This window comes from Excalfactoria chinensis, chromosome 2 (genome assembly GCF_039878825.1).
Source record: "Excalfactoria chinensis isolate bCotChi1 chromosome 2, bCotChi1.hap2, whole genome shotgun sequence".
Classification (NCBI taxonomy): Eukaryota; Metazoa; Chordata; class Aves; order Galliformes; family Phasianidae; genus Excalfactoria; species Excalfactoria chinensis.
The window spans coordinates 54,919,311-54,946,567 of record NC_092826.1 but is presented as its reverse complement, the minus strand read 5'-3'; the positions used below and the strand labels follow the sequence as shown (position 1 = coordinate 54,946,567).

The following is a 27,257-nucleotide window of genomic DNA, read 5'->3' as shown; positions in this document are numbered from 1 at the left end:
GCAGGGCAAAGTCTTAGGGAGACACAACAGAGGACTGGAGCCAACCCAGGGCTGCCCTGGACTGCACCTGGAGCCTCCATGTGCACACAGAGCAGGGGAGGTGATCTGCAAGGTCAGGGCTGGTGTCACAGTAGGACCGGGTATGTGCACACAATGTTTTTTCGGCAAACTACATACATGCAACTGCTAATTGCAATGGGAGTGCTCTCTCCCTCTCACGTCCCTCATGGAAAGCCTAGTGGTCACACCAAAACTTTCCGGAAAGCTTAGACAGTAAGGGCAGGCTTGCAATTTCCTCCTCCAGCATTGAACTTCCCGCGTTGCTTCTGTGGCAGAGCTCTACAGCGCTGCCTCCTATGCCAGCCTACTGCTAATTCACTCTAAGACCTGAACGGTTCATCCTAGCGCTACGCACCACAAGCGAGGTGTGCTGCAAGGACCGTGACCGCCAAGAACCGCAGCCAGCTCTTCTGCCCTCCTTAGCGCACTCCGGCGGGGGCCGCCCGAGCCGCTGCCCCCTGCACGCACCGCAAGCGCACAGCGGGGCTCCCCGCAAGCGACGGCGGGAGGCGCCCCAGGCCCACCCCATCGCGCCTGCGCACAGCCGAGCCCAGCCGCGCCCTGCCGCCGCTCACGCACGCGCCCAATCGCGGCCGTGCGGCCGTTAGAGCCCATCGGCCGGCAGCGTCCCCGCGTGACGGCGGGACCAACGGCCAGCAGCCGCCCCCCGCTGCCCCCTCCGCCGCCCCCTTCTCCCCCCCATCCGCCGTCCGGCGCAAAAAGCCGCGGCTCGGCTCCGGCGGCAGCCAATCGGAGCGCAGGACGTTCGTCCCGCCCCCGACGAAGCGGCCACTCAGCGCGCCTCGAGGCAGGAAGGCTCGAGCGGATTGGCTCCGCCGAGAGCTGCTGGCCGCCCGCCCACTAAGAGCAAAAAAAACGACGGTAGCACAGAGGCCCAAAAAGCCCGAGGGAAGACGGCGAGCAGGCCGCAGGCCAACCGCGGCCCGATACCCTTACAGGCAGCGCTCGCGAGAGTCCGAGGCGACCGCCCGCCCCGGGCATCCGAGCGGGGAGGCGAAACAGCCGCGTGGCAGCCGGCCGAGCTTACCGTACGGGGGGAGCCGTCCGCCTCCGCTTGTGGTGATCTTGGTCACAAGTGGCGCGCCGTAGATTCGCCGCGTTGCGTCACGACGTAGGGGTAGGGGGGCGGGAAAAGCTCTGCTCACGTGACGCGGCACCGGGGCGGGAACGCCAAGGGCGGAGGGCGCCGAGGTTGTCGCCTTCGTGTTACCCTGCGAGGGGAGATGGCGCTGGGTTCTGCTGAGGCAGAAAGAGCGGGAAGCCACTTGTGCAACACCTTCAACGTTTTGTTGTCTGGTGAAGGAAACAGTGCTGTAAACGCTTAGTAGTTCTTTTTAAAGTCAGGTGATTGGTGAAATGCTGAAAGTAAAGCAGCGTAGCCTAGAGAACCCAGACATCAAAGAATGAGAAAATAGAGTTGGAAGGGATCTTTAAAGGTCATTTTGTCCAACTCCCCTGCGAGGAACAGGGACACTTACAGCTACATCAGGTTACTCACAGCACCATCCAGCCTGACCTTGAGCATCTCCAGGAATGGAGCGTCCACCTCTGTGGGCAACCTGTGCCAGTGCATCATCACCCTTATCTTAAAGAAAAAGAAAACTTTCTCTTTGCACCCAATATAAATCTCGCCTTGTTTAGTTTGAAACTATTTCTCCTTGCCTTGTTACCACAGGCCCTGCTGAAGAATCCATCCCTTTCTTATAGCTAAGGCTGCTCCCAGGTCTCCCCAGATCCTTCTCCAGGCTAAACAGCCCCAGCCCTCACAGCCTGCCTTGATAGCGAAGGTGTGTCATTTGGGTGATCTGTGGTGTTGTTATCTACCACTTACGTTCTGCTTACACAGCCTTTTTATTTATTTATTTATTTATTTTAGTAAATTAAGTTAAACATCGCTTAGCATTCTTCAAAGCCACTGTGGGTGGTAGCTGTAGAAGAGAGGACACTTAGCTATGTTTGGAGTTTCACCTGTTTCATACCCTCTACTAAATAAATAAATAAATAAAAACAGTGCCAAACTTCCTAATTAGGCATAACAACTTTGTTTCATTTGCCAATGCACTGTTAGCTGTATGACTCAGGGATGCTGGCTCTGTGGTGCGTTGTAAGGACCAAGAATGATCTAAGGACAAGCAGTCCCTACAGCCTGAGGGCTGAAAAGATTGCAGTCACAGAATCACAGTATGGCTTGGGTTGGAAGAGCCCTCAAAGACCACCCAAGCCCCCCACCAGCTCAGCTGCCCAGGGCCCCCATTCAGCCTGGCCTTGAGCGCCTGCAGGGATGGGGCATCACAGCTTCTCTGAGCAGCTGTGTCAGCACCTCACTGCCTTCTAAGTAAAGAATTTCTGCCTAACATCTCACCTGATTTTCCCCTTGTCCTGTTACTATCAGACTATGTAAAAAGTCAATCTCCCTCCTGTTAGTATTAGTATTAGAAGGCCACAACGAGGTCTCCCCAGAACCTTCACTTCTCCAAGCCAAACAAGCCCATCTCCTTCAGCTTCTCTTCATAGGAGAGGTGCTCAAGCCCTCTGAGCATCTTCACAACCCTCAAAAGGAGAGAATGTAAACATGATTTCCCACTACCACAGGTTTTATGCAGTGAAGTTTCCCACATCTGGGGAAATCAGCAGACCTGGAGTGCAAGGGGTAAGCCTCACCCTGGGAAAACCACCTGCCTGATCACAGTGTCTCCCCAGCAAAGTGAAATGAATCAACAAATTTGAAAGTATGTTGAGTTTTGTTAGATTAAGTGTAACACAACACTGGTGAGAGAAAAATCTTTCTTTTTATCTATTACCTAAGGGTCTTAGTACATATTTTAATGATCCTCTGTCTAATAACAAATCTAAAGAGAGGAAAACTCCCTGAGTTGTAGTACAGATATATTAGGATATAGATGTATATATACCTTAGCAACATTAAGGCACTTTTTTATAGACTCTTAAACGTAATGGGAGATTATAGGAAATCACCAGTGGTTTAAAAATCACCTAATTAAGAACATTATAATTGATAACAGTATAATTGTTTCTTTAAGAACGGGAAAATAGAAAATCAAGATTTCTATGTTCCCCAAGTTTCGTTTCTCTGCACTTTACAAGTTCCTTTTATATTTCTAGAAATTTCCAAATATCTGGGTCTCAAGTAACATCTATACTTAAACGTAGGATTCAGGACAGTATCAGATAGAACCTGAAGAGGGAGCCGTAAGTATTGAAAAAGCAGCAATAAAGGCAGACCAGCTACTCTTAAAGGATAACTAAATCTGTACCCAAATGATAATAATAATAATAAATTAATTTTAGTTTCTATTAAATGTTTACAGACATGCCTGCATTTAACACTTTGATTTAGATACATACATGATTAAAGTCCTGCTGCAAATGAAATTGCCCATTCTTTATTCTGAAATATTTATACAGGTTAAAATACATAAAAATACAAACTAAATAAATATGCCAATGGTTAAGTAGTTATTATTCATTTTTAAATGAAATGTGAGCATAGAATGTATTTAATTTCTAAGAAAAAGTGACATTAGGAATGATTCTACAGTCGCTATATTCCTTCAGCATCAAAGTAGTGATTTCACTAGAAGTGCTGCTTATTTAGAGCAGTACTAGAGTTTACCTGGCTGTGTAACCTAAGTAGGAAAGGTAGACAGAATTATCATTTTCTGTGCTGATTAATGTACTAGAAACACAAAGCTTTATCTAATTTAGGACAAGAAATGCAGACACAACGATCATACTTACCAAGTTTGAGTTATGGTTTCTCTTACATATCACACACATTTAAGGAAACACCTGTGACTATGAAATCTGACCATAACTATGTGAGTAACATCTTGGACAGGCCCTCCTAAGAGTGCTGAATGATGTCCACAAGATGGCCAAGTAGCCTGCAGCAGTGACCATAAGGGGTTGACAACCATCAGTATTGTTTCCCAGAGTGGTAAGTTTTTGAAGAAAATCTGCATATGGTTTTATTCTGTCCGTGCAATCACAGTCATAAGAAAAAAAAACAAACAGAATAATTACAATGTAAACAACAAGAACTCTTTGTCACATATGTATGCATTTACACACACACACACACATGTACCTTCTCCTTTTTCTAATCCAAAATACTTTTTCCACAGGAAAAAACAATCCTTGAGAAGTCTTACTAAGTGGTGGGTTTTCTCTCATTTGCAAAGCAAGACTAAAAGAACTGCTGTGGGGCTGCCCCTGCAGACCTCAGGCTGAACCAGCCTTGCATTTCATGTTTTGCTGCCGCCTGTGGGAAGGGGCCTAAGCTTGCAGCCCTGTGCTCAGCCTGGTATTGAGATGCACCATCCACCACATCAGGGCCATGCCAGCACTGGATGCAGAGGAAACCAGGCTGCGCTTTGCTGTGGCATGCCAGCCAGGTTGTGCTGCCTATTGGACCCATGCTTTCATTATGGGCTGTGCCCTCTTATCCACATCACTAACCTGTAGGTTTTACACTTCAAATGTGCCAGTTAACTCATTTCAAGTAACTATAGTTACTCATTTTCACACGAACAAAATGCTCACCTGCTGCTTCATACTCTCAGTCAGGTTTTTCTGTTTTAACGTAGAGAACCTTATGTAAACAAAACATAATACAAACTATCTTTTTTCTCCACCTTTTCCTTGGTTGCGATTATTAGAACTGCAATATAGATGAGCACAGGGAAAAGCAAGACAGCATGTACACAGGCTTTAATTAATGATCAGAAGTTGCCTATCTGAATTTCCTATAATTTCATACAGTATAGCACAAGGAAAATTTTGAGCAGCTTCAAGACTGCTTTTTCAATGAAAAATCCTATCTATGGCAGCTTGTCAAGTTTTTGTGTTGCAGTTAGTGGAAATTGTGAAGAAAAAATGCCAAGTGGGTAATGCTCAAAGTGTTGTCCTCCCCTCACCATCTTAAAGCAAACACTTAGGTTCACAAATTCTAATGAAAGAGAGTAAATGTACCTACAAATCCTTTCTCGTGGCTCACGAGCAGCACCATCAAGGCCTCATGCTGCAAGGAACGTCACAGGCTTCCTGCTCAGCTCCTGAAGAAATGGAAAAAAAAAAACATTTTATAAATATGACACAGAAAAATAAATGCAAATAAATGGTCGTATAAAACAATTCTATATAAGCGTGGACAAAAGGCTTTGTATAGACACTACAAAGCTCCCAGATGTTTATCTGTGAAGGAACGTGACCATTTTTTGTTGCTGACAAAGATGCACCTTTGTGCAGTGTGTACTTTGAAGCCCGAGCAAAGTTTTGTTGTTCTTTCCTTCTCCCAAGGGTAATGTTTTGTAGCAAACAGAATCCAAATTCAAGGCCTAGTTAAATTTTTGCAAACACTTTTACACATCTGCTTAGGTCCACAAAGTACAATCACTGCTCCTGCCTTGAGGAGGAATTGAAAATGACAAGTTCCTCACAGAGAACCTCAGAGAAATTAGGTTATAAAATGCAAGCATGTTTTCAGAAAGTATTTGCATGTTTTAAAAGTGAGCGAGGGTAGATGAAGTTTCTAGGAACCACCAAATCACCCATCACAAACAGCTCCTTCTACATGGGCTGCTGAACCTGCTGGAAGGCTCGGGCAGGCTGGGAAGGATCCACCTTTAGTGGATTATTCACATGCCTCGTTAGAAACCAGTGGAAATATCCAAGTTACTTCTCAGCACCCTGAAAAAGAAGATTCAGGCCCATATGTCAACGAATAAAAAGTGTGAAAAAAAAACCACAAAACCAGCACATGACAATGCCTTCATAGTTAACAAGCCAGTTTGAATTTCCTGTTCTATTTTTCTGATACTTAATGATTGAATGTAGCAGCGTCCCACACTAAGCCATCTCCCACGCTGCCAATGGCTGCTGCGTGCTAATTCACACAGGTGTGGCACTTTCTCTTTTCAGAGGACAGGGGATCAGAGGGCAGATGCCATCTGAATGTGCTCTCATAGGTCAGAATTGATAAAGCTTCCTTATGACCTGTCCTCTTATACTTGTGTTGTTACACACTCAAAGTCCCTGTAAAGACAGTGGAAAAGCATTTGCCATACATTTTAACAAAACAGCTTCTAATTGCCTATGTTCCATGTGCAAGCTTTGCCCATGTAGACACCATAGCAGTGAAGATGAGACAAGGAGACAACAATGAGAACTTTATGCTCACGACTTTTTCATGACTCAGTATTTTGCTTGCAGGTGGAAGCTTACAGCAGGAACCAGGGGACTCTGTCTCCTTGCTAACACTGGCCACTTTGGCATGGGCTCCTGTGTCACTGGTACAGGGATAGCTGCACAACCTTCTCTGTCCAAATGTGAACTATGGCCACCCTTAACCAGCAAGGCATTTAGTAACATTTTCCAAACAAGCTAAGTGCCCTGTTCTGAGTAGAATGACTGGTGGGAGTCAAAGTCAAGCTTCTTGGGAGTAAAGTTGCTGAAAAAAATAAACATAGCAACGTGAGCCACCTTAATCTTCCACTGTCAGAGCAGATGGTGACCTGATTAGTTCTGCATCTCAGGAGTCTGCTAATCTCCCTGTGCCTTCAGCTCCTGTCATCAGCAGCCTATTATTTCACTCATTCTCTGTGATTTTAGTTGGCTGCATCATTTTTTACTCTTGCCTTTCTTGAAATTAAACCCACTAATTTAAAATGAACATTTAGATGGTCCAATTTCTTCTTTTAAAGTAATAAGCAGTAGGGAAACAGAATCACACTCTTGACGTGGTCCCCTCAAACTCATCTTACCTGCAGAGTCTGTAGGAGGAAAGTCTTGGCATAACACACCAGGGACAAGAGCAGACCTTGACCATCCATGTAAGCACCTGGTGTTTCCAGAGGTGCTCCAGGGTGCCACTCCCTTAGCCATGTTCACACAGAGTTTTGATTGTGTCTGCCATCCTTTGGGCAACTCTCAGGTACCTCAGGACATCCCCAGTTATATTAGGCATCCAGTCAAGTATGTCCAACCTGTGGCCTGCCCTCTAACCAGTGCTGTTTCCTAAGGAGTAGCTCTAGGCATGCAACTGTTGCTCAGCAACAGCTAAACTATCAGCGTGCTATTAATGCTGTGTTGACTGAAACCAGGGCATGGAGAGGGTAGTTCTGTGCAGTGCCAGCTCAAGTGATGGCTAAACACAGTGCCCTGAACAGCAAAGAATATGCAGCTGTACTTTCACTTTTGATAAAGGAATTTGAAAATTGGTTTCAAGACTGGAAAATAAATAAATAAATAGATCACTAATTTATGTTTAAAACACCATTTTCAGTTGATATATTACCTGGAAATTTTTCAATGGAATATGTAGAGTTGCAGTCAAATATTCAACTCAGACATCTGACCATGTCTCCTTACTAGACTTTCAAAGAATCATAAAATCACTGAATGGTTTGGGTTGGAAGGAACCTTTAAGATCATCTGGTTCCAACTCCCTGCCACAGGCAGGGACACCTCTCACTAGACCAGGTTGTTTCAAAGCCCCATCCAGTCTGGCCTAGAACACCTCCAGCTCTGGACAACCTGTTCCAGTGTTCCACCACTCTCACAGTAAATAGTTTCTTCCTGGTATCTAGTCTAAATCTACCCTCTTCCAGTTTAAAGCCAGTTTTCCTCTTCCTGTCATTACATACCCTTATAAAAAGTTCCCCAGCTTTCCTGTAGGCCCCCTTCAGGTACTGGAAGGCCACTGGAAGGTCCCCTCAGAGCCTTTTCCAGGCTGAAAAGCCCTAACTCTCTCAGCCTGTCCCCATCAGAGAGGTTCTCCAGCCCTCTTATAATTTTCATGGACTGCCTCTGGAACTGCTCCAACAAGCTCAATGTCCTTCTTAAGTTGTAGACCCCAGAACTGGATGCTGTAGTGCAGGTGGACATTAAACAGCACTGGTTCCAACACCAACCCCTGAGGAACACCACTCATCACCAGTCTCCACTTGGACGCTGAGAAAAAAATAAATAAATAAATAAAAAATTAAATGTTTGATTACTTACAAATTAACAATATTGTATATTTTATGAGGGCTGCACTGAAACTAATGTACCTTGTTTTATTGTGTTTGCCCGTGATGTCTGAGGCAGGTGTTGGTGATATGGCAGTATAAGTTGAAACTTCCCACTAATATTCCATTACATTTTTTTTGCAGTCTGACAGAATGGCATCTGACATGGAAGCGTATATGAAGCAAAGATGTGTTACTGGATTCCTCTGTGTGGAAAAAATGCACCCACTGATATTCACTAATGCTTGCTAAATGTCTATGAAGACCCAGCAGTGAATATTAACACAGTGAGGTGCTAAGTTTCAGCAGTGGCAACAGTGTATCACTTCCAGTGGTGCAGATTTTTATCAGCCTGGCATGCAGGCCCTTGTTCATCACTGGCTGAAGTGCTGAGCCGATGGTGGTTACTATGTTGAAAAATATTGTTTTGTAGCTGAGAATTTTCTCTATCAAATAGCGTTATTGTGCTCTTCATAGCTGCTGGCAGTTCCCATGAAAATAAATAGGAGGCATTACTTTTGGAGTAACATATGCATTCATGACCCAAGACAATTCCTATTCACTCAGGGGGGCCCAGGCAATCCAAAAGGTTGGACGCTCATGACTTAGATGCTGTTGTACATGCCCACAAGGTTGTTTTCTTCTTGGCTGGGCAGGTTTAATCAGCAAAGCAGCCACTTAATAGGATCATTCAAAAGATGATTTCTTAATAGTACGCTCACAGCACTAGAAGAAGAAATGTGAACTAAGTGGGGAAAAAACAGGATTTATATATCTATTCACTGTAACAGCTCTGTTGACCTCAACGATTATTCTCAGAAATAAATGTTCACAGGAAAGTCTTTGAATCAAATTCACCAGACTAACCATATTGCTCTTCCTATTTAAAGCCTTCTGCAAAGGACAAGGTCAAGGTTAGCTTAACAGTCTATTCGTAAAGGTCCATAGTGAGGTTCTGTATATAAATAGGAGGAAACAAGTGGTGTGGATTGCATGAATTCAGAAACCAAAATACAAAGTAGGTGGCATAAACACCAGCATACTATAAAAGAGAAATGAAGCAGATTTAATAAAATAAGTGTCAACATCCCCTTTGCTCTGAATTTTGAAATATAATTCATTCCTACACAGTAGAATGTGTTATGAGAAACTGTTTCATAGCATCAGGGATAAGTTCATTATATTGACCAAATAACAAATGCATGTCATTTAGTGATATGCCAAAAAAAAAATAGCATAGTATTTATTTTTCCTCATGTTCAGGCCCATAGAACATGTGATTTTTGTGTTTTTCCAAATCAGGAGGTTATGAAGCTTAAGAACTAAGATACGCTTAAATAATTTGGTCATGAAGATCTATCAGTTGTTGGTCCTTGGGTTGGAAGTTTCATGCAACTGCCCACGTAGCTTTGATATTTCCAGGAAAAAGGCTGCAAACACTTTCGTTCCTTCAATGTAGTTGCGTCTGTGAAAGAGGAAAGAAAGAGAATAAAGCCCTGTGAGGCTAAACAGCTGTTCAGTTAGTGGCCTAGTCCTAGTTTTGGGTACCTTAGAGAAATGTGTGAGGTTGCCCACCAAAAAGAACCAACAAAGGATTCTCAGTATTATAAAAAACACCAATTCATTAGTGAGAAGTTTAACAAGCAAAATCACTCCGTCAGCTCCTTAAGTCTATCTTGCATCATTGATTATTCTGGTCTAGGAGAGTGGTATGAGGAAAACCACCTCTCCAAGGTTGAGAAAAGTATTGTGTTCTAAGTCCTCATTCATGCCTGTGGTGACTGCAAATTTCTCTGGGTTGCGAGCATAACTGTCACAGCCAAAATAAAAGGTCAGAGAGGTGACTTCATTTTCTTATCCCTCCTTAGAGTAAGATGGCTTGTTCATGCTCATTTACATTACAAAGAACATCAGGAAGAAAGAGCTTCCTGAAAAAAGGGCACAGTGCACTGAAGTTCTGGATACTCTGCAACTGGCATTCTTCTGCAGCAAATTGTTTGAGTGTAACACACCCTGGATACTATCGTCTGTAATCATAAATTAAGAGCTGTACTGAGGGAAAAAAATTCAACTGAGAACATAGTGTTGTTCTCCAGTTCCTTAAGCTCAGCACAACCCAAATCAGAAGCTGCACAAATACTTGTGCAACACATTAATTTTGGTGAAATTACATTAGTTTGAGTCCCTGTAATATCAATAGACCTTTAGCTCCATCTGTCCTGAAAAACATCGAGATCTGTTCTTAAACATTAGCCTGAGTACACCCAACTGTAATACTTCAAAATAGACGCTGTGAGGGAAAAGTGCCACCCTACGTCATCATCATCCAGACCAGAGACAAGATTGACTGGCATGGCAAAGGCAGTTGCCACTCTGATATATTTAAAGACTGAGTAGATATGTCATGAAAAACATATATAGCGGCGTGTAATGAATTTGGAATTTTACTTTCTGCATTGCAGAGCAATAGGTTTGCTAGAGACAATAGTTAGGAAGTGTCCATTGGAAAGCAAAGCTTCCCAGCCATCAGTGTTATATATAGGTTCCGAGGAACTCTGTCCTTTCTCTTACAGCGTAAATGAACAAATGAAAGAAACCTGCTTATTTTCTCATTCTGGGAATGTTCCCCATCATCAGCTGCTCCAATTGGAAACATTATCACCCTTTTCTGCGTTATAGTCTGAAAAGTTCTGGCAATAGGAATTGTTGAACCATCCCGAATAAAATCTGGATCTTCTCCAAAAACTGAAACACACAAAAAGAATGAATTAATTCTTAACTGAAATAAAAGATGCTTTCTTCCCCTACCAAATACCTACATTCTGCTCAAACATGAAAAGCTTGAGTAGAAACTGTTTTGAGAGCACAGCCAATTGATTAAATGAATCAGTTGCACTTTACTGTTCCATCTCTGTACGAGTACATGAAAGAACTAAGGATTTTGTTAGCTGGTCCTAGCAATTGCAAACTGACTCAGCAAGACGCGAAGGGCTCTGTGGCTGAGTTGTTCTGTCAAAATCAGTAAGGCTCATTAGGAGTCCTTTTTCTTTGTGGATGAGAACGTTTCCACCTGCAGATATATCAAAAACAGAAAAAAAGAGACATACCTGTTCTTATTGCCCTTTTTGCTGCTTTATATAGTGGATCATTAACATCAGCAACCCAGGGTTTGGCACCCAGGGGCATGGACACCTTCAGTTTGTTTGGACTGTTCCTCTTGGCAAATACATTCTCCAAATGGTCCACCACCTGCAGGGTATACACTTTCCATCTAGAATCTTTCACCTTCTTGAAACTACCCTTGTAAACAGCTAAATGCAAGAAACATTCATTCGGTTTACTACGGAGGTAGTAATGTGAGGTGCTATGAGGTCTTAGCTTACACACTATAAAGTACCCAGCTTTAGCTTCTTACCTGTTGTTCCACATCTGAAAGATCCATGTTGGGGACTTGGCGGATTGAGAATTTTCCTATGACTTTTGCTGGAATTACTGTTTTAATTCCTGGTTCATAAAAAGCTCCTTCAATCCCATGAATAGAGAGAGAAGGGTAATGCCACAGGTGTAGAAATATTTCTTCCTTCAAAAAAATGAGATAAAAAACAGAAGGGATAACACTGGAGCCATTCACAATTGGTAGAACTGATTTCATTGATTTTTCATATTTTGGGTTGCTTTACCAAAAATCTTTCATTTTCCAGAGATTAATTTGTTTACTTTTTGGTGCTCTGTGCTCCTTTATTTTCAGTTTGCCATTGACTGAAAATGTTTTTTTTTTTTAGTTTGGCATTATCCATGAACACCATGAATGTGTATTTAAACTCTTTCTCCTATGCAGTTATGCTTACCTTGGTGCTGTAGAGGAGTTTTTTCACTCCACTATTATTTTTGTGTTCCTCTACATCATACTCAATGGATCCATACAATTTCTTCTCCTCATCTGTCAGAGCAGCAACAGCATCATAGATTCCAGGGATCTGAATATGACCTGTGGGATCTACAAGGCTGTCTACAAAAGAAAATGAAGATATCAGTACAAGTAGGACTTATTTCTTCTACTTGGCAATTGTAACGTTTTCTTCCCTTTTACTTGACTCTTTTGAGTTAACAAAATGAATAACCCTAGCAAACAACCACTATAACATCCATCAAGTTGCCTCACCTAACAATGTTTTTTCCTGTTTAGTAAGAAAAGCATTGAGCTGTTGTTTGTTTGTAGTGTGTAGTGGGTCAGCCCAGCTGCAGACATGAGAGCATCATCCCACTGAGAAACAAAACAGCATTAGAAGACTGGATGCTGCTACCTGTGTACATATTCAGGTTGTCCACCATCCTTATCCATCCTCAATTAACAGATGACTATTAGACTGAAAAGATAGCAGGCACATGTCTGCTCTTACCAGGGACATTCCCTTCCTCAGATGCTCTCACTGCAGCTATGCTGAGCTTTGGAAACCTAGGAATCATGCTTCAGTTGAACTTGTCCTACGCAGGTCAATTAAACATGGCACTTATCTTTATTAGGTTGATTGCTAGTTAGTGTTTTCCAGCTACTCTCAAGTCATGGTGCGTGTTATTACCCAGCAGAGCTATCAGGTCTGTCAGCGGCTCGTGAATGATGCCTCCAAAAGTTCCAGAATGAAGATCCTTGTCACCACCTTCCACCTGTGCCAAAAACACAGCTTACTTATCAATAGTCCCTGCCTCATTCTTTTGAGAGTATTTGTTTTCCTCAGGAACTGGCAGCTCCACCTTTTTCAAATGATGCCACAAACAAATAGAAAACTATTACATTTCTATTCATAAAATGGGAAATGTGTCAGGAACAATCTGCTTCTAGTAAAGAGAAGATAAGCCCTTGTTGTTAACCAATGGAGGGAGAAACTCAGCTGTCTCTGCTACTTACAGGTATTTGAAAGCAAGAATCCTTCTTGATTTCCTCCTCTGTTTCAGTAAAATTAAATACAGCGTAAGCAAAACACTTGCATATTGCAGTTTCTAGCATTGTAGACTAAGCGCAAAAATCTTCATCACAAAAGCAAGAAAGAACCTTACTTGTTGTGCCTTTATAAAATGTATGTCGAAGTTTGAATTGAATTGTTGATTGTTGCAAATAAGAATTCAGATGTCTCTTAAATCACACAGCTTTAGAACAGAGAAAGGCATTTGGTTTATTAAATGAGTTAGTTTTCCAGACACAATTTCATGCTCAGGTTTATTGTAAGATATATTCCTGCAACAAACTTGTTTATTCTTCTCTAAACCTCATTGCAGCCAACTGTCTGAGAGCAGGCAAAGATCATTTTTGATGTTTTAATGTCATCATTTTTCTTAACCAGAAAAATGAACAAATTGAACAAAAACTCCTGAGGTGTTTGGTTTTTGTTTTTTGTGTTTTGTTTTTTTTTTTGTTAAAACCAAATTTTCATTCTTTTTCAAACATAAAGGTTAATGCAGATTTTTCTGTAGTTCTCCAGTTCTTTTCTCTTCTCTCTGAATTCCTTTATGCTCAGAGTTTCCATATGTGAAATTTCTCTTCACTTCAGAGTAGCTCCTGTTGGCTGCTAAATATAACGCAGTGCACCATTATTTGCTTCTGCCAATGGTTATAAACATTTTGCACTACTTTTAAGCTCAGAGATCCAACTAGACTGAATGCCTTTAGGCAGTGATGTTGCATTTAGCAGTACCTGCTGCAGAAGGACAAGAGCAGCAGGAGAAATAGGTTTGGAGGGGAGGTGGCATAGGAATGATGTTGCAGGAGAAGGGGATTGATGTGAGGATGGGACGATTAGGAACAGCTGGAACAGGAGAAGGAGAGTAATGGGATAGGAGAGATCAAGAGTGGAGAAATGATGACTGAAGAGAAGTTAATGAAAGTAAATAAGGCTACCAGCTGAAATAAGGAGGGAAGCTGCACAAGCAATGAAGAGCATGGAAGGAAGAGCTGTGTTCATACTCAACTCACTCTCAGCCTTTCTCTGCATTCAGAGACAGATCTGATCTCAGATACATCACTACTCACTGGCAGGGGCCCACTTCACACAAACCCACATCTCTTACCTCCACAGAGAAGCAGGCATTGCCTCGGGTCCCATATATAAGGGCAGGCTTCTTCTTGCTGAGCCAAAGGTTGTCCGAAATCACAACATAATCAACATCTGAGAAAAAGCCGTGTTTTTCTTCTTCAAGAAGCTTCTCCAGCCCCAAAGATCCTGCTTCCTCCATGCCTTCAATAACAAACTTGAAGTTTACTGGCATAGCCTAAACGAACACCAGAGAAGTCCGGATAAGGAACAAGCACTTTCAAAAATAAAGAGGAATCTGTAAAAAGAAAAGCAAACTGACTTGCAGTATATATTCAGAAGAGAAAGATGTGGAATATATGGATTGTTTCAATAAAAAATGCATTGTTAGATACATATGCACAGTTTTCCAGCTATACTTGTTTTTCCTTAATGAGAATGTATGAGGTAATATCTTTTTTACTTCTATTTTCATAAAACTTTTTGGGTTGCCATGGGATCTCTCTCAGTAATATTATATATTAAATACTGATCACTTTGGAAAGCATATGTGTAATAACAATTGCATTTTTACAGAAAATTTCCAGCCTCTTAAACTTGCACTGCTAGCGCCCATCTTGGAATCACTTGCAAAACTCCACTGCTGCTGTTTTCCCAGCATGTCACCATCGTGAAGGTTAGTCACCTGGTGGTGGAAGCGCAGTTGGCGAATCCTCGATAACTGTCCTCATGAACCCGTATCCCTACTAGCTCACAAGAATGTGTTTCTAAAAGTAACTAAGGGAGCTTTTGTGGAATAGCGAAGAGTTACAAGTGCTGACATACCCTACAGGAGGAATAAATGTGATCTCAGTTTGCCATTTCAATTCATGTTCTGATTATAGGCTGTAAGGATGCGTTCTGGTTTGATTCAGTTCTCAGATTAAGCTCAGAAGCGAATGCTTAGAACTAAATTAACTTGTGCAACAGATACGTTCACCAGTGGCTCATCAAATAACCACAAAAGTTTAGAAACAAACCACTCAGGATGGTCTGTCCTGCTCCCTAGGAGAAGGTGTAATGACAAAGACTTATTTTTGTTTATTAAATATGACATCATAGCTCTTAGCAGTATGATAAAAGCTTTCAACACTGTCTCCTGCAGGACAATGACTGCAAGACCATTTTTACATTGCTTACAGACTACTGAAAATAGAAGTAGTCAAGCACACATTCATAGTGGAGTGGGATAAATGCACTGTAAGTGGCATTAGAAATAAGTTAGTATTCCAAGATAGACATACACTGTTGGAACTGAGACACATCATCTAAGTCACAAGAAGGCAAATACATTGCTCCAAAGAGACACTATACCAGTAACCAAGTCCTCACCAATACCTACTATTTTCAAGGCTTTGAACGTTTCCACTGCATTTATCCAAGCCAACACGGGTCCTTTATTATCTGTTGCTCCACGCCCATAGAGATTTCCTTAAATTACAATCAATAAATAAATAAAATTCAAGCAACTTTAAACTTATTTAGTCACATCAATGCAATTTGCAAATTCCTGTTGCCACAGAAGCTGCACCAGCATGTCAAGCAAGATATCAACAGAATCAGGATTTCATTGCTGCGTTGTTGTTTGGTATGTTGGTTTTTGTTGTGATGTTTTTAATTGTATTCACTTCATACAGTGATTTCTGCTACATGCTGCTTCGGGTTTGTTTGATTTTTATTCCCACTTGGGTTTAAAGGAGCTCTTGTTCCCTTTAGACACACCTGAAGAGTTTGTACACAATGCAGTTTCTGCGTAGGTGAGAAGCAGCACAAGAGCACAGATCAGCACTGCTGCAGAAGTGCAAATGACAAGTAAAGTTGCAGAATAACTTTTTAAGCATCAGCCATGTAGCTACGTAGGACAGATTTTGCCTTCATGTACAGCAGTAAATATCTGTGAAAGTCCTCGCTGCAGGTGAGAAGTTGTTTGGAGCCAGTCCCAGCAGATGGGAAATGGTGACTTACTGGCTATAGGACTGGGAACCAGGATCTCTGTGTTCTTGGATTCTCTCACTCTCTGACTGCACCATTTGTCTTCCTTCAGTGAACTTGTCATGTTCAGCTGACAGCAGGACAAGGATTACTACCTCAAGTGAGGACTGATATTCTTCCACCCAGTCGGTCCAGGTGAACATCATGAGGTTCAATAAAGCCAAGTACAAGATCTTGCACCTGGGTTGTGGCAACTCCCACTATCTGCAAAAGGTGGGGGATGTAAGGATAGAGTGCAGCCCTGCCAAAAGTAGTTGGGGCACTTGTGGATGGCAGGACGGACATGAGCCAGCAGTGTACCCTCAGTTCAGAAAACCAGCTATATCCTGGGCTGCATCAAAAGGAGTGTGGCTAGCAAGGTGACGAAGGCGATCCCGCCCTTCTACTCTGTGCTGGTGAGACCTCACCTGGAGCACTGCATCCAGGTGTGGAGTCCTCAGTACAGGAGAGACATGGCTCTGTTGGAGCATGTCCAGAGGAGGGCCACAAACATGATCCAAGGGATGGAACACCTTCTCTATGAGGACAGGCTGAGAGAGCTGGGGCTGTTCAGCCTGAAGAAGTGAAGGTTCTGAGGAGACCTGAGAGTGGCATTTCAGTATCTGAAGGGGACTATAAGAAGGGGGCAGACTCTTCAGCAGGTTCTGTTATAACAGGACAAGGGGAAATAACTTCAAACTTAAAGTGATTTAGATTGGATATAAGGATAAAGCCTTTTTTTTTTTTTTTTTTTTTTTTTTTTAAGATAAGGGTGTAGAGGCACTGAAACAATTCAAGGTCATGGTGAACAAGGCTCTGAGTAACCTGATGTAGCTGTGGGTGTCCCTGTTCATTGCAGGGGATTTGGACTAGATGACCTTTAATGGTCTCTTCCAACTGCTCACAAGTTTCTACAGTTCTATGAAATGCTCCTAGGTGCCAGTGTGGCAGAAGGCGCTAAAGGATTATGAGGCAAGAACAAGAAGGGTAAGGGAGAGCAGTGGCTGACTCAACAACCCAACAAGAATCTTAAAGCAGAAATGGACTTTCTAATAAACGCTGTAAAGTGCTATTAACCTCAAGTGGCTTTTGCACCTCAGTTATCAAGCAGTTAGTGATAAGTCTCACCAGTCACAGCATGGTATCAAGTTGCTGGATTTGTCCCATCAGATTCCATGGGAGAAGTCCTTATGCTGTAGTTAACAATACAGGGAACGTTCTCCTGTTGGAAATCTCAGAGTCATGTTTCAAATAATGACAGAACAATTACAACTGGGTACACACCATAGATTTCAGTCAATGTGTAAGGGTCGGTTTTCCAGCCATCTTCCTTTTTGGCAGGCTGCACATCCACGTGGCCGTAGAAACAGACTGTGAGGTTTTGGGGATCCTTGCCAAGTTCCCCAAGAATGACAGGTGGCAGTGGAAGGTGCTGGCCATTCAGCAACTGTAGATCAACATTATAAAAGCAACACGGGGAAAACAAACAAACAAACAAAATGCTTTGAAAACTTGCAAATGTTATAAGAACCGGAGAACTCATTGCAAATAATTCTGCATACTCAGTTGATTTGACCAAGTCCTTAAATCTGACTTTGAATCCAAATCTAACCTACTTAGATTAACACTTTTTCCCTTCATCTTCTGCTGGGACTTTATGGAGTTTCTCTAACATTTTATTGCAGTAAATTGACTTTTTACTAAACTAGTAATAGTACTGGAGGAGAGAAAGTTGACTGTATGCTGTGTTGACAAAAGCAAATCTTGTGATCTTAAAATAGTCAAAAGCCACACAAGCTAATTCAGGGACCTATTTTTCAGCAGACAGATGGGAGGAGGCTTGCAACTTCAAATAAAGAAACAAAATAAAACTTTGCTGGCAGGAGGCAGCAGCAGAAATTTGGTAATGTTTTGAAAACAGGTTGTGGCTCCAAACTACTCTTATAATTCACAGCTATGCAGAACAGATTACCACATTGGCAAGGAGAGGCTGGATGTCTCACAGGGGTGAGAAATGAGAAGTAAAAGAATGTGCATATCTCCTCGAATTCACCGGTAGAATTGATTTGTATTAATCTGCTGAATACTAAAATGTAGCTGCTTCTTGTCCAGCAATAGAAGGCCCTAAATAGAGAGATGCACCTCTGGTCTCTGCTTCAACTACATGTAATCCATTCTCTGCTGCTATTGACTCATGCTGTTGATACATATCTCGGCAACCATAATTGCATGCCATGTGCTCAGGTTTTATTTTCAAATGCATTCATTATGACTAGTAAATGACATAGCCTGGTAGTATTAAAATTTTGCTGTGCTGCAAGATTCTCGAGTTAAGATGCTCACTGACATCCCAGGAGCCTCAGAGGAAGATAAAGCGAATTCCTGGTCATGAGTTTGGAATTCCTCTGAGCACAGAAGCCCAGCAATTTGGGGCAGGAAAGAGCCACATTCTCAACAAGATGAATAAACTGGAGATAAAAATTTCTCAGAGATTCACTCTTACCTGTTGTTTTCCAAGAATCATTAAGCCCCCCAGAAACCAAAGATGATGCTTAAGGTCCCATTTTGGGTAATACTTTCCTTGTAAAAGTTACTTCCTCATATGGAGACTTTGGTAAAGAGCCAACGCATTAACCATGGTACATCATCAAGAAGGAAGTTAAAATAAACCCTGGAAAAATTTAGACCTTTTTCCTTTTCTTTCAGTCCTACAGTTAATGGGTAAAACATGACACATGCACAAATAAGACATTTTAAATACAAGAAATGGACATGCACCTGCTGTGACCCCAGGCTCACTGAATTAACAGTGGCTCCCAAAGCTGAAAGCCTGGCTGCTGCCAATGACATCATTCGTATCACTTCTTTCCTCAGGTCTGGTTGCACAGAATCACTTTCCACTGCCACCCATTCCTTGAGATTCTGCACAGGGAGAGAAGAACAGCTTAACAAGCGGGTTGATTTAAAACCCAGGAATCTGTGGTGATTGACCTTTGGATATGAATGTCAGCAGTATGATAGAAGCTGTATGTTTTCCAACTGATTAAGATTTGCCAAGAGCCAGGATTGCCTTTCTTGGAACGTGAGCATCCAATACATGAGTGCTGCCCTTCAACTGTTTCCCAACAATATTATTCCTACCTCAATGAAGTCCCTTTGATGTGCATCAATGTAGTGGAAGATCTCAGTCTCCAGCACTGAAAGGGATGAGGAGGACATTCCTGCCTTAAAGAGCAGCGCAAGGCTGAGGAGGGCACAATCTGAAAGATAGAATTAAACATCAGAGACATCCTGTAACACGCACTTCTTTTCTGTGCTATAAACAACGGACAACTGCAGAATACTGAACTTTATTTAAGTCCTTCAAACCAGGAGAAAGGATACTCGAGTTATTTTATCGCATTCATAATCAATCTTCCAAAAGATATATATATATATATATATGTATATATATAGTGGAAAAGATGACCAAAGAGTAAATAGCTTTGCAATTTCTGCTGTGTAAGGAAATCAGGGGAAGTATTTTCCAAAGAAATTCTCTCTGCATCAGTTTTCAATGCACAGTTTCACGCTGCACATTCTGCAAAGGCAGCTGCAGGGGAAGGCTTACAAACACCAGCACAGGGCAGCAGCCCAGGGGAGTCATCTTTCCTTTTCTTCATTTCCAGAAAGGAAGGAAAATGGATTCCCTGACACACGCTCTGTTTTTCACATGAATAAGAAATAACTCCAGCACAGATAACTAATAGCTGCTGTAGGTGAACAAGAACAGCAGCCACATGCAACACTCGGTAAGCGCAGAATTCATTTAGTGCTTACACACCTCTCTGTATCTTGTTTTTCCTGAGGTGAGCGATGATTTTAAATGGCAATTTTTAAAGGAGTTTTTCTTTCTTTCTGCTGTTTTCTTTTCTTGTTTCCTTGAAGTTCTTACTGTAGTTTCTTGAATAGGTGTTAAGCAAGTAATTTATAGAGTGAGGCTAAATTCAGAATGGCTGCTGTGTTGGGCTGTGCGATGGGATGGATCCTGAGGTCAGGACCCAACACAGTGACTCTCTGCAGGTCCAGTCATAATTCCCTAACTCTGATGCATCATAAAATGATTATCTATAAGCAATAACAATAATTTCAAGCATGGTCTTTTTTTCTGACAGAGGAGAATAGGAAATGTGTGGAGAACAAGGAGAGGTAAAGAAAGGAAGGGGAGTAGGAGAGTGGAAAGAAGAGCTGGGGTTACCCCATCTGGAGGACAACAGTCAGCTAAGGGACTGCAGCACCAAGCAGCCTGGTATGTTTCCAGCAACAGACACGGCCACTGTTCATAGAATCATAGAATCACCAAGGCTGGAAAAGACCTACAAGATCATCCAGTCTAACTGTTCACCTATTACCAATAGCTCCCACTAAACCATGTCCCTCAATACAGTGTCCAATTGCTCCTTGAACACCCCCAGGATTGGTGACTCCACCACCTCCCCAGGCAGTCCATTCCAGTGCCTGACCAACTTTTCTGAGAAGTAATACTTCCTAATGTCCAGCTTGAATCTCCCCTGCCGCAGCTTGAAACCATTCCCCCTAGTTCTATCACTGTCTACATGAGAGAAGAGGCCAACCCCCAGCTCACCATAACCTCCCTACAGGAAGTTATAGAGAGCAATGAGGTCTCCCCTGAGCCTCCTCTTCTCCAGGCTGAACAATCCCAGCTCCTTCAGCCTCTCCTCATACGGCCTGTGCTCCAGACCCCTCACCAGCTTTGTTGCCCTCCTCTGAACACATTCCAGGGCCTCAATGTCTTTCTTGCAGTGAGGGACCCAAAACCAGACAGAGTACTCGAGGTGCAGAACTCACCAGTGCCTAGTACAGGGAGACAATCACCTCTCTGCTCCTGCTGGGAACACTGTTTCTGATGCAAGCCAGGAAGCAGTTGGCCTTCTTGGCCACCTGGGCACACTGCTGGCTCATGTTCAGCTGAGCATCAATCAATACTCTCAGGTCCATTTCCTCCACACAGTCCTCCAGCCACTCCTCCCCAAGCCTGTAGCGTCACCTGGGGTTGTTGTAGCCAAAGTGCAGGACGCGGCATTTGGTCTTGTTGAACCTCATCCCATTGGCTTCAGCCCAGCTCTCCAGCCTATCCAGATCCTTCTGTAGGGCCTCGCTACCCCCAGGCAGATCCACACTCCCAGCCAATTTGGTGTCATCTGCGAACTTACTGAGGGTGCACTCAGTGCTCTCATCCAGGTCATCAATAAAGATATTGAAGAGGACAGGCCCCATCACTGACCCCTGGGGAACACCACTCACGACCGATCACCAGCTGGATCCAACTCCATTTACCACCACACCTTTACTGCAATGACACTTCAAATCAACAAAGAAAACAAACAAAACTGTTCCAACAAGCAGCGGTTGGACTGGATGATCTTTTAGGTCTTTTCCAACCTTGGTGATTCTATGATTCTATGAAACAAAACAAAACAAGAAAAATAAACCAAAACAAACAAAGAAAAAAACACTATTTTTTCTAATAGACTCTCTAAGCCCAGTCAGGACTTTCAGTGAGTTCATCTCCTAGAACTTAATTACTTCTTTGGAATCTTAATCTTTAAAATCAAACTAGAGAAAGCAAACCTCCAAGGTAATGATAAGTAAAAACTGCTTCTGTGGTTTCAGTATTGACCTAAAAGCCTGCAAGACCTGTTTTTAAACAGGGAGCTCTTTGTCCACTTGTCAAAGCACATTTACCTGTAAAAACTGCAGGTTCATTTTCCTGTAGAGCCAAACCAGACAAAAGAGCTTTGAAAACAATCTCTGAAACACTGCCTCAGCCATGCCTTATGGGAACCTGGTGAAGAACAGATCTCGAAGACTGGACGTAGAGATCCTGAATGTATGAAGTCTGGGCACCATTTTCTAAATTTTCCTTTCAAACAAAGCTTCTTCCACATTGCCTGTGACACAGGCCATTCTTTGAAGTAAAAAATTTGAGAAGCTTTGTGACACTGGATGTAATCACCACTGTCCAGTTCCTCATCCTGCTGACACTGGGAACACTGGTATTGCAAGAGACCCAATGCCATTTCTGCAACACATTAGAGCTGCAAAGCACACCTACAAAAGTCACCTGTTGATTGAGCCAATAAAAATCCAAACCTAGGGCAATTTTAGGATGGAGATATTAAGTGTGGAATATAATTTAAGCGATAGGATTTGAAGGAAAATATCATAAAATTATTGAGGTCTGAAAAGACCACTAAGATCATCTAGTCCTGCCATCAACCCATCATAAGAAAGAAGAAAAATCATGCAGTGATCAAAGAACTACACTCTTCCCACAGTGTTTCCACTATGAGAGGGCAAACCTTGCCTCTAACAGGTGGACCTAACTAACCATCCCCTTCACATATTACCATCATCTACCACAGAAAGCAACAACTTGGCATAAAACAAAAGGGATTTTTCAAGCAAGCATGAAAACATTCAATACATTTAAGAAGAGACAAGCTTCTAGGATTTAGCAACAAAAATGTGGTGGAGAATGAGGATTCAGAGTTTGGTAGGTAAAGTTATTTATAGACAGCTTTGAATGAATCTTCAGTAGGGATGGCTTAATAGTAGCAGTTTCTCAACAGGCATCCCAAACTTCAAATGCCAAGTCTGACTATTTCTTCCAGCCTTGGGTTGTGCAAACAGCTGCAAAAATTTGGCAACTGAAGTCCATTTTACAGAGAGCAAGTGTGATCACACATACAACCAGCAGGACTTCCCAGATGCAAAGAGAAGACAAGATTGGGAATCTCTACCGGGGGCGGTGGTGGCTCTTCCCTGATGAACAGGGTTTACTGACAGAGGTTACATCTTGACACTTTCCATGGTGCTTCCTGGATGGATACAGAAGTTATTTGGGCAGTGATACTGCAAGCTGTTTCCAAAAGAAGCCCAAAGTACAGAGGAACGATAAATGTTAGGCAAGAGGCAACCTTTCTGCAGTTTGCAACTCTTGTTGGTACATGCTTCTAGAGGATAAAGCAAGAGCCCTGCCTGCATGATTTTGCAACACCTCACTTGAACTGGGAGCAGGTTACTTTCATTTGTCACAAAACCTCCTTGATGCCTCAGTTTCACACGCATTTCACTCATTCTTTCTTGTTTGCTGTTCCTAGAACTTGACATGGTAATGCATCCTCATTTAACCTTATTCTGTAAAACAAAACAGGCTTTTCTGGTTTCTGCTACCCAAAAAAAGTACCTTTTAGGTATGTTTCACTTGAATAAGGAAGGTCAGAACTCAGGTTACAACACGGTTATTAAAGTAACCACATCCATACAACAAATAAGTATTGATTTCTCCATCACCCATAGTTTTCCCTCTTTCTGTTTGCATATTCCATCTTGCATGCGTTTTCACTGTAAAAAGAAAAGAAATGAATATATATTTTTGGCAGCTTTGGGTGACTCAGAGAAATGCAGTTCTTTTGATATTACACAAAGGTCAGTATCACAGAAGGGCTTTTACATGGGGACACATAGTACGGTGAGGTTATCTTCCTCTTTCTGTGCTACATACAAATGACCTGGAAGAGATGCAGACAAGAGATACACATTGTCAAGTCGTGTCTTATTAGCTTCTAACCACTTAAGAAAATGGAAGAAGGGAACCAAAACCCTGTGGAAGGGAAAAAACAACTCCTTCAAGCAAGCAAAACATTCTAGGGATAAGTGAGATAATTCGAGGTTTTTCAGAGACAGTCTTCAATAAAATTTATGGAACGTCATGAGAGTGATGGGTTTTGTTGTTGTTTTTTCTTTAAGAGATAAGCATTAAACAATGGCAAAGTTCAGAAAATGAATGCAAGGAGATACTTACACAGTCCGCCAAAGCAGCAGAGCACACCAAACACTCAAACAAGAAATAAGGTCGCAGCAATGTTGTGCTGCACTTCAGGGAAGGTGGGGAGCAGCAGATGGGGCTTCTCATCCACGCATTTCTCATGCACAAACAACGCTGATAGAGAGTGCTGGGACAGCGTCTGGGAAAGCTTGTGCAAAAAGAGGGTTGGTTGATAACGGAGTAGAAAGAATTCAGGCAAGGCTGAAATAGCTCAGTGTTGCGAGGAGGGAAAAACAATCCGAAAGGATGATAAAGCCTGCAAAAGAAGAAACATCAAACAAAGACTTCAGTTTTCAGTTTCAAGTACGTTTGGTTTGTTCTCATTTTAAACAGCACAGTTACTGCCTCACAGAAAAGTGCAATATGACTATTTTTAGAAATAATTTCTGACATTCACGCAGTTTCTCTTCCTTTGTTTCTCTGCAGTGAGAACACTGTGTCTCACTTCCATCTCCTTACGTACTGCTAAAAGAAAACTCAGTGTCCTTAGAGGCTGATTTAATGAGAAATCCAAGCTGATTCTTCAACTTAGATGCATCTTCGATAAAATATCAGCTCAGCTGATGAAGATTTGAGAACTCCTGAAGGTGCTTTTCCACCATCCTCCCCATCCTTGACATGTTTGTCTTAGGTGATTCCTCCCAGAGATGCTGAGATGCAACATTTGACTGGAGAGCTGCAGAGATTAGCATTGAGAACTGAACGTTTTACAACCACGCTTCATTAAAAATAAAGGCAGAAACCACCTCATTTTCAAATAGAATTTGATGTGGAAAGAAGTAAAAAACGTGTATGGTGGTAGGAGTTAACTGGGCTGTTATTTAACTTCCTTTAATGATATTCATCAAGAATTGTCCCACCTATGATGGAAGCAGGCAACTGAGGACCAGAGGACTCTCCAGCTGGGTGAGGTACTGTGAGGCTGTGAAGCACAGCTCTGCAGGCCAAGGACAGACCTCGTGCAGCCACTAGAGCTGTAGCAATGTGAAGCCACACAGATCTGGATGTGGGCACCCTCACAGAGCCTGTCTGTGTGTGGAGATGGCTAAAGAAATAGCACCAAGTCCAGAGAGCTGTGTAACACAGCAAGGATGCTGTTTGGTGGGGAGCAGAGGCAACCCTGGCACTTGGTGTCAGATGAGGCTGCAGCCCCCAGCAGAAGCCCTGAAGTGTGAGCTGCCTTAAGGGCTTTTCAGAGAATTGCAGTGGCTGTCCCTGCACTTCTTGCTCACAATCACCTCCTAAAGAAAAAAACAAACAAGCCTCTGTTTTGCTACATGGCAATAATAGTAAAGAAGAAAGCCTTTACCTCTTTGTATTCTTGTTTTGCAGCTTTATGGCTGGTGGATGAGACTCTGAGCTGGAAGAAGTCTTCTCTGCCACATGCAGAGCAAGGGCATTAATCTTAGTTCACTGTGGTGTCCTGTCATCATGAAGGGCTACTTGAGAGTTAAAGATTAACTCTTGGTTTAGATGTTTAAATCTGTTTATCATATAATAATAATCCAAGCAGGAAACCCAGTTCACTCACACAATGATTCAGAAAATTTCCCTTCCCCTTCCTCCTTTTCTCTCTGCAACAATGTCAGCATCAGAAAGCACTCCAACAATGCTGATAAGCATTCCTGCTTTACAGAGGTGCTTTGGAGGATGGAAACAAAAGAGATGGCTTTTGTTTGCCGCTTCAATTTGGAAACAGGAAAAGTGTACATTTCTCCTAAAGGGAAGATCTTCCAGGGAGTAATATTTCACTCTTTGCTCACTGAGGAAAACTTAATGTTTATCTAAGAATTTTTTTTCTGATATCGACTGAGTTTGCAATCAGATAAACACTGGTTTAAGGAGATCCTTCTTGGGAAGTTAGCAGCGCTGCCTTCTCTTTTCATAACAAAAAGGTTCATATGAAAGAACTACAGGAGATACAACTGAGTACTGAACTACACACAATAGCATATAAGGCTGAGCTATCAACCTGGTTCATAATGCCCTCTAAAACACAGTGAGCACCAAAAGGAAATATACGACATACACAAACGCTGCTTACTGACTTGCTGGGATGACACTTGGCATGCAGGTAGTACCCTCTTGGACCTGGGTAGTCTCATCATCATTTTGCAGCCAGTCCTTCCTTACAAGACAGTCTCTAAACTTGTAGCAGAGTCCTCATTTTAGCTGCTTGTGTCTGTGTACAAGCTCCATCCTTATGGTTTTCTGTCCCTTCTGAAGGAGCTGCTATTCAATTATTAATACCTCACATTAACAAGTCTTACAAGTGAGGTCACATCTCATAGCCTTAGGCAGACCTTTTCATCGATGTATTTTTGTTTTATTTAATATATAAAACCCATTTGCAAACGAAATGCAAAATTTGGGGGAAAATTAAATGTGTACTCATATTTATTTGAAATATTTTTTTGCATAAATGTTGCCTTCCTTTACCCTAACTTTATATCTGCTTCTCACTGGAGTTTTTCTTGAATTACAAAAGTAAGCGTAAGATTAGAAATAGGCCAACTAAATTTGTAGTCATTTAATTCTTTGTCTATTTATCACTATATTACAGGGAAACAATATGATTGTGGGAACAAAAAAGAGTGATGATTACTTTGTAACTTATTTCATCACTAATTGCTCCTTATTTTATACCTTGTAACTTGGAACAAGGTTTAGAGTCCACAGGGTAAGAGATTTACTGTTTGATGGTCATTATACCGTTTATGGAGTATCATAAACATTGACAACATTGTTTAGAAGCTTTTTATATGCAGGCAGGTTTATCCCCTTCATAAAAACACTGTGATGGTAGCTTATTAACTGCAAGAAAGGCTAACCTTCAAGGAAAGATAACTCAATTTGAATAGTTTAGCTAATGCTGACACGGACACCTCCTCCTTGGTAAGCCTTCAAACAAGAGGAAACAGCTTGCAGAGAATTAAGAGACTTAAAACAGCAGGTTAACGTGAAGGAGAACCAATGTCTTTACTTATCTTGTCCTTTTAAATGCTAAGATATCCAGGTCAGAGATGGTCTCCTACTTTGAGATTTTACTATACGTCAGGGAAGCAGACTCACTTGGTTGATGCAAATATGAGTAACTTAATTTCAGAAGCAATTCAGCAGAAGTATCGTGCCTTAATTGTCATCTTAATTTAAAAGCATAGTAAGTAATTAAAGTACTAAGTTTGAGAGAGCAAATACATAAGCAATATACTGTTGGGA

At 42.1% G+C, this 27,257-nt stretch overlaps 2 protein-coding genes across 3 annotated transcripts in view; both read right to left on the bottom strand.

The window, feature by feature from the left end:
- The window catches only part of ZNF407 (zinc finger protein 407), a 332,775-nt gene extending 331,583 nt beyond the window's left edge, over window positions 1–1,192 (bottom strand). The window contains exon 1 of the mRNA XM_072330112.1: window positions 1,109–1,192. The gene's annotated coding sequence lies outside the window, so the exon portion shown is untranslated. The remainder of the gene's footprint in view (window positions 1–1,108) is intronic.
- A 7,960-nt stretch (window positions 1,193–9,152) lies between these two features.
- Window positions 9,153–24,333, bottom strand: CNDP1 (carnosine dipeptidase 1). 2 transcript variants are annotated; one of them, XM_072329018.1, is made up of 12 exons: window positions 24,015–24,333; window positions 19,289–19,407; window positions 18,926–19,069; window positions 17,432–17,594; window positions 15,519–15,607; window positions 14,175–14,375; window positions 12,692–12,776; window positions 11,960–12,120; window positions 11,527–11,691; window positions 11,219–11,360; window positions 10,709–10,856; window positions 9,153–9,576 (listed from the first exon to the last, which is right to left on the bottom strand). In XM_072329018.1, exons 2-12 carry the CDS (start codon window positions 19,364–19,366, stop codon window positions 9,471–9,473), a joined length of 1,482 nt encoding a protein of 493 aa, XP_072185119.1. In that variant the 5' UTR covers window positions 19,367–19,407; window positions 24,015–24,333; the 3' UTR covers window positions 9,153–9,470. The 2 variants fall into 2 exon arrangements, with proteins under 2 accessions (XP_072185119.1, XP_072185118.1); XM_072329017.1 differs by lacking the exon at window positions 24,015–24,333 and adding an exon at window positions 23,397–23,522 and having other exon boundaries at window positions 9,370–9,576.
- Between the last annotated feature and the right edge of the window lie 2,924 nt (window positions 24,334–27,257).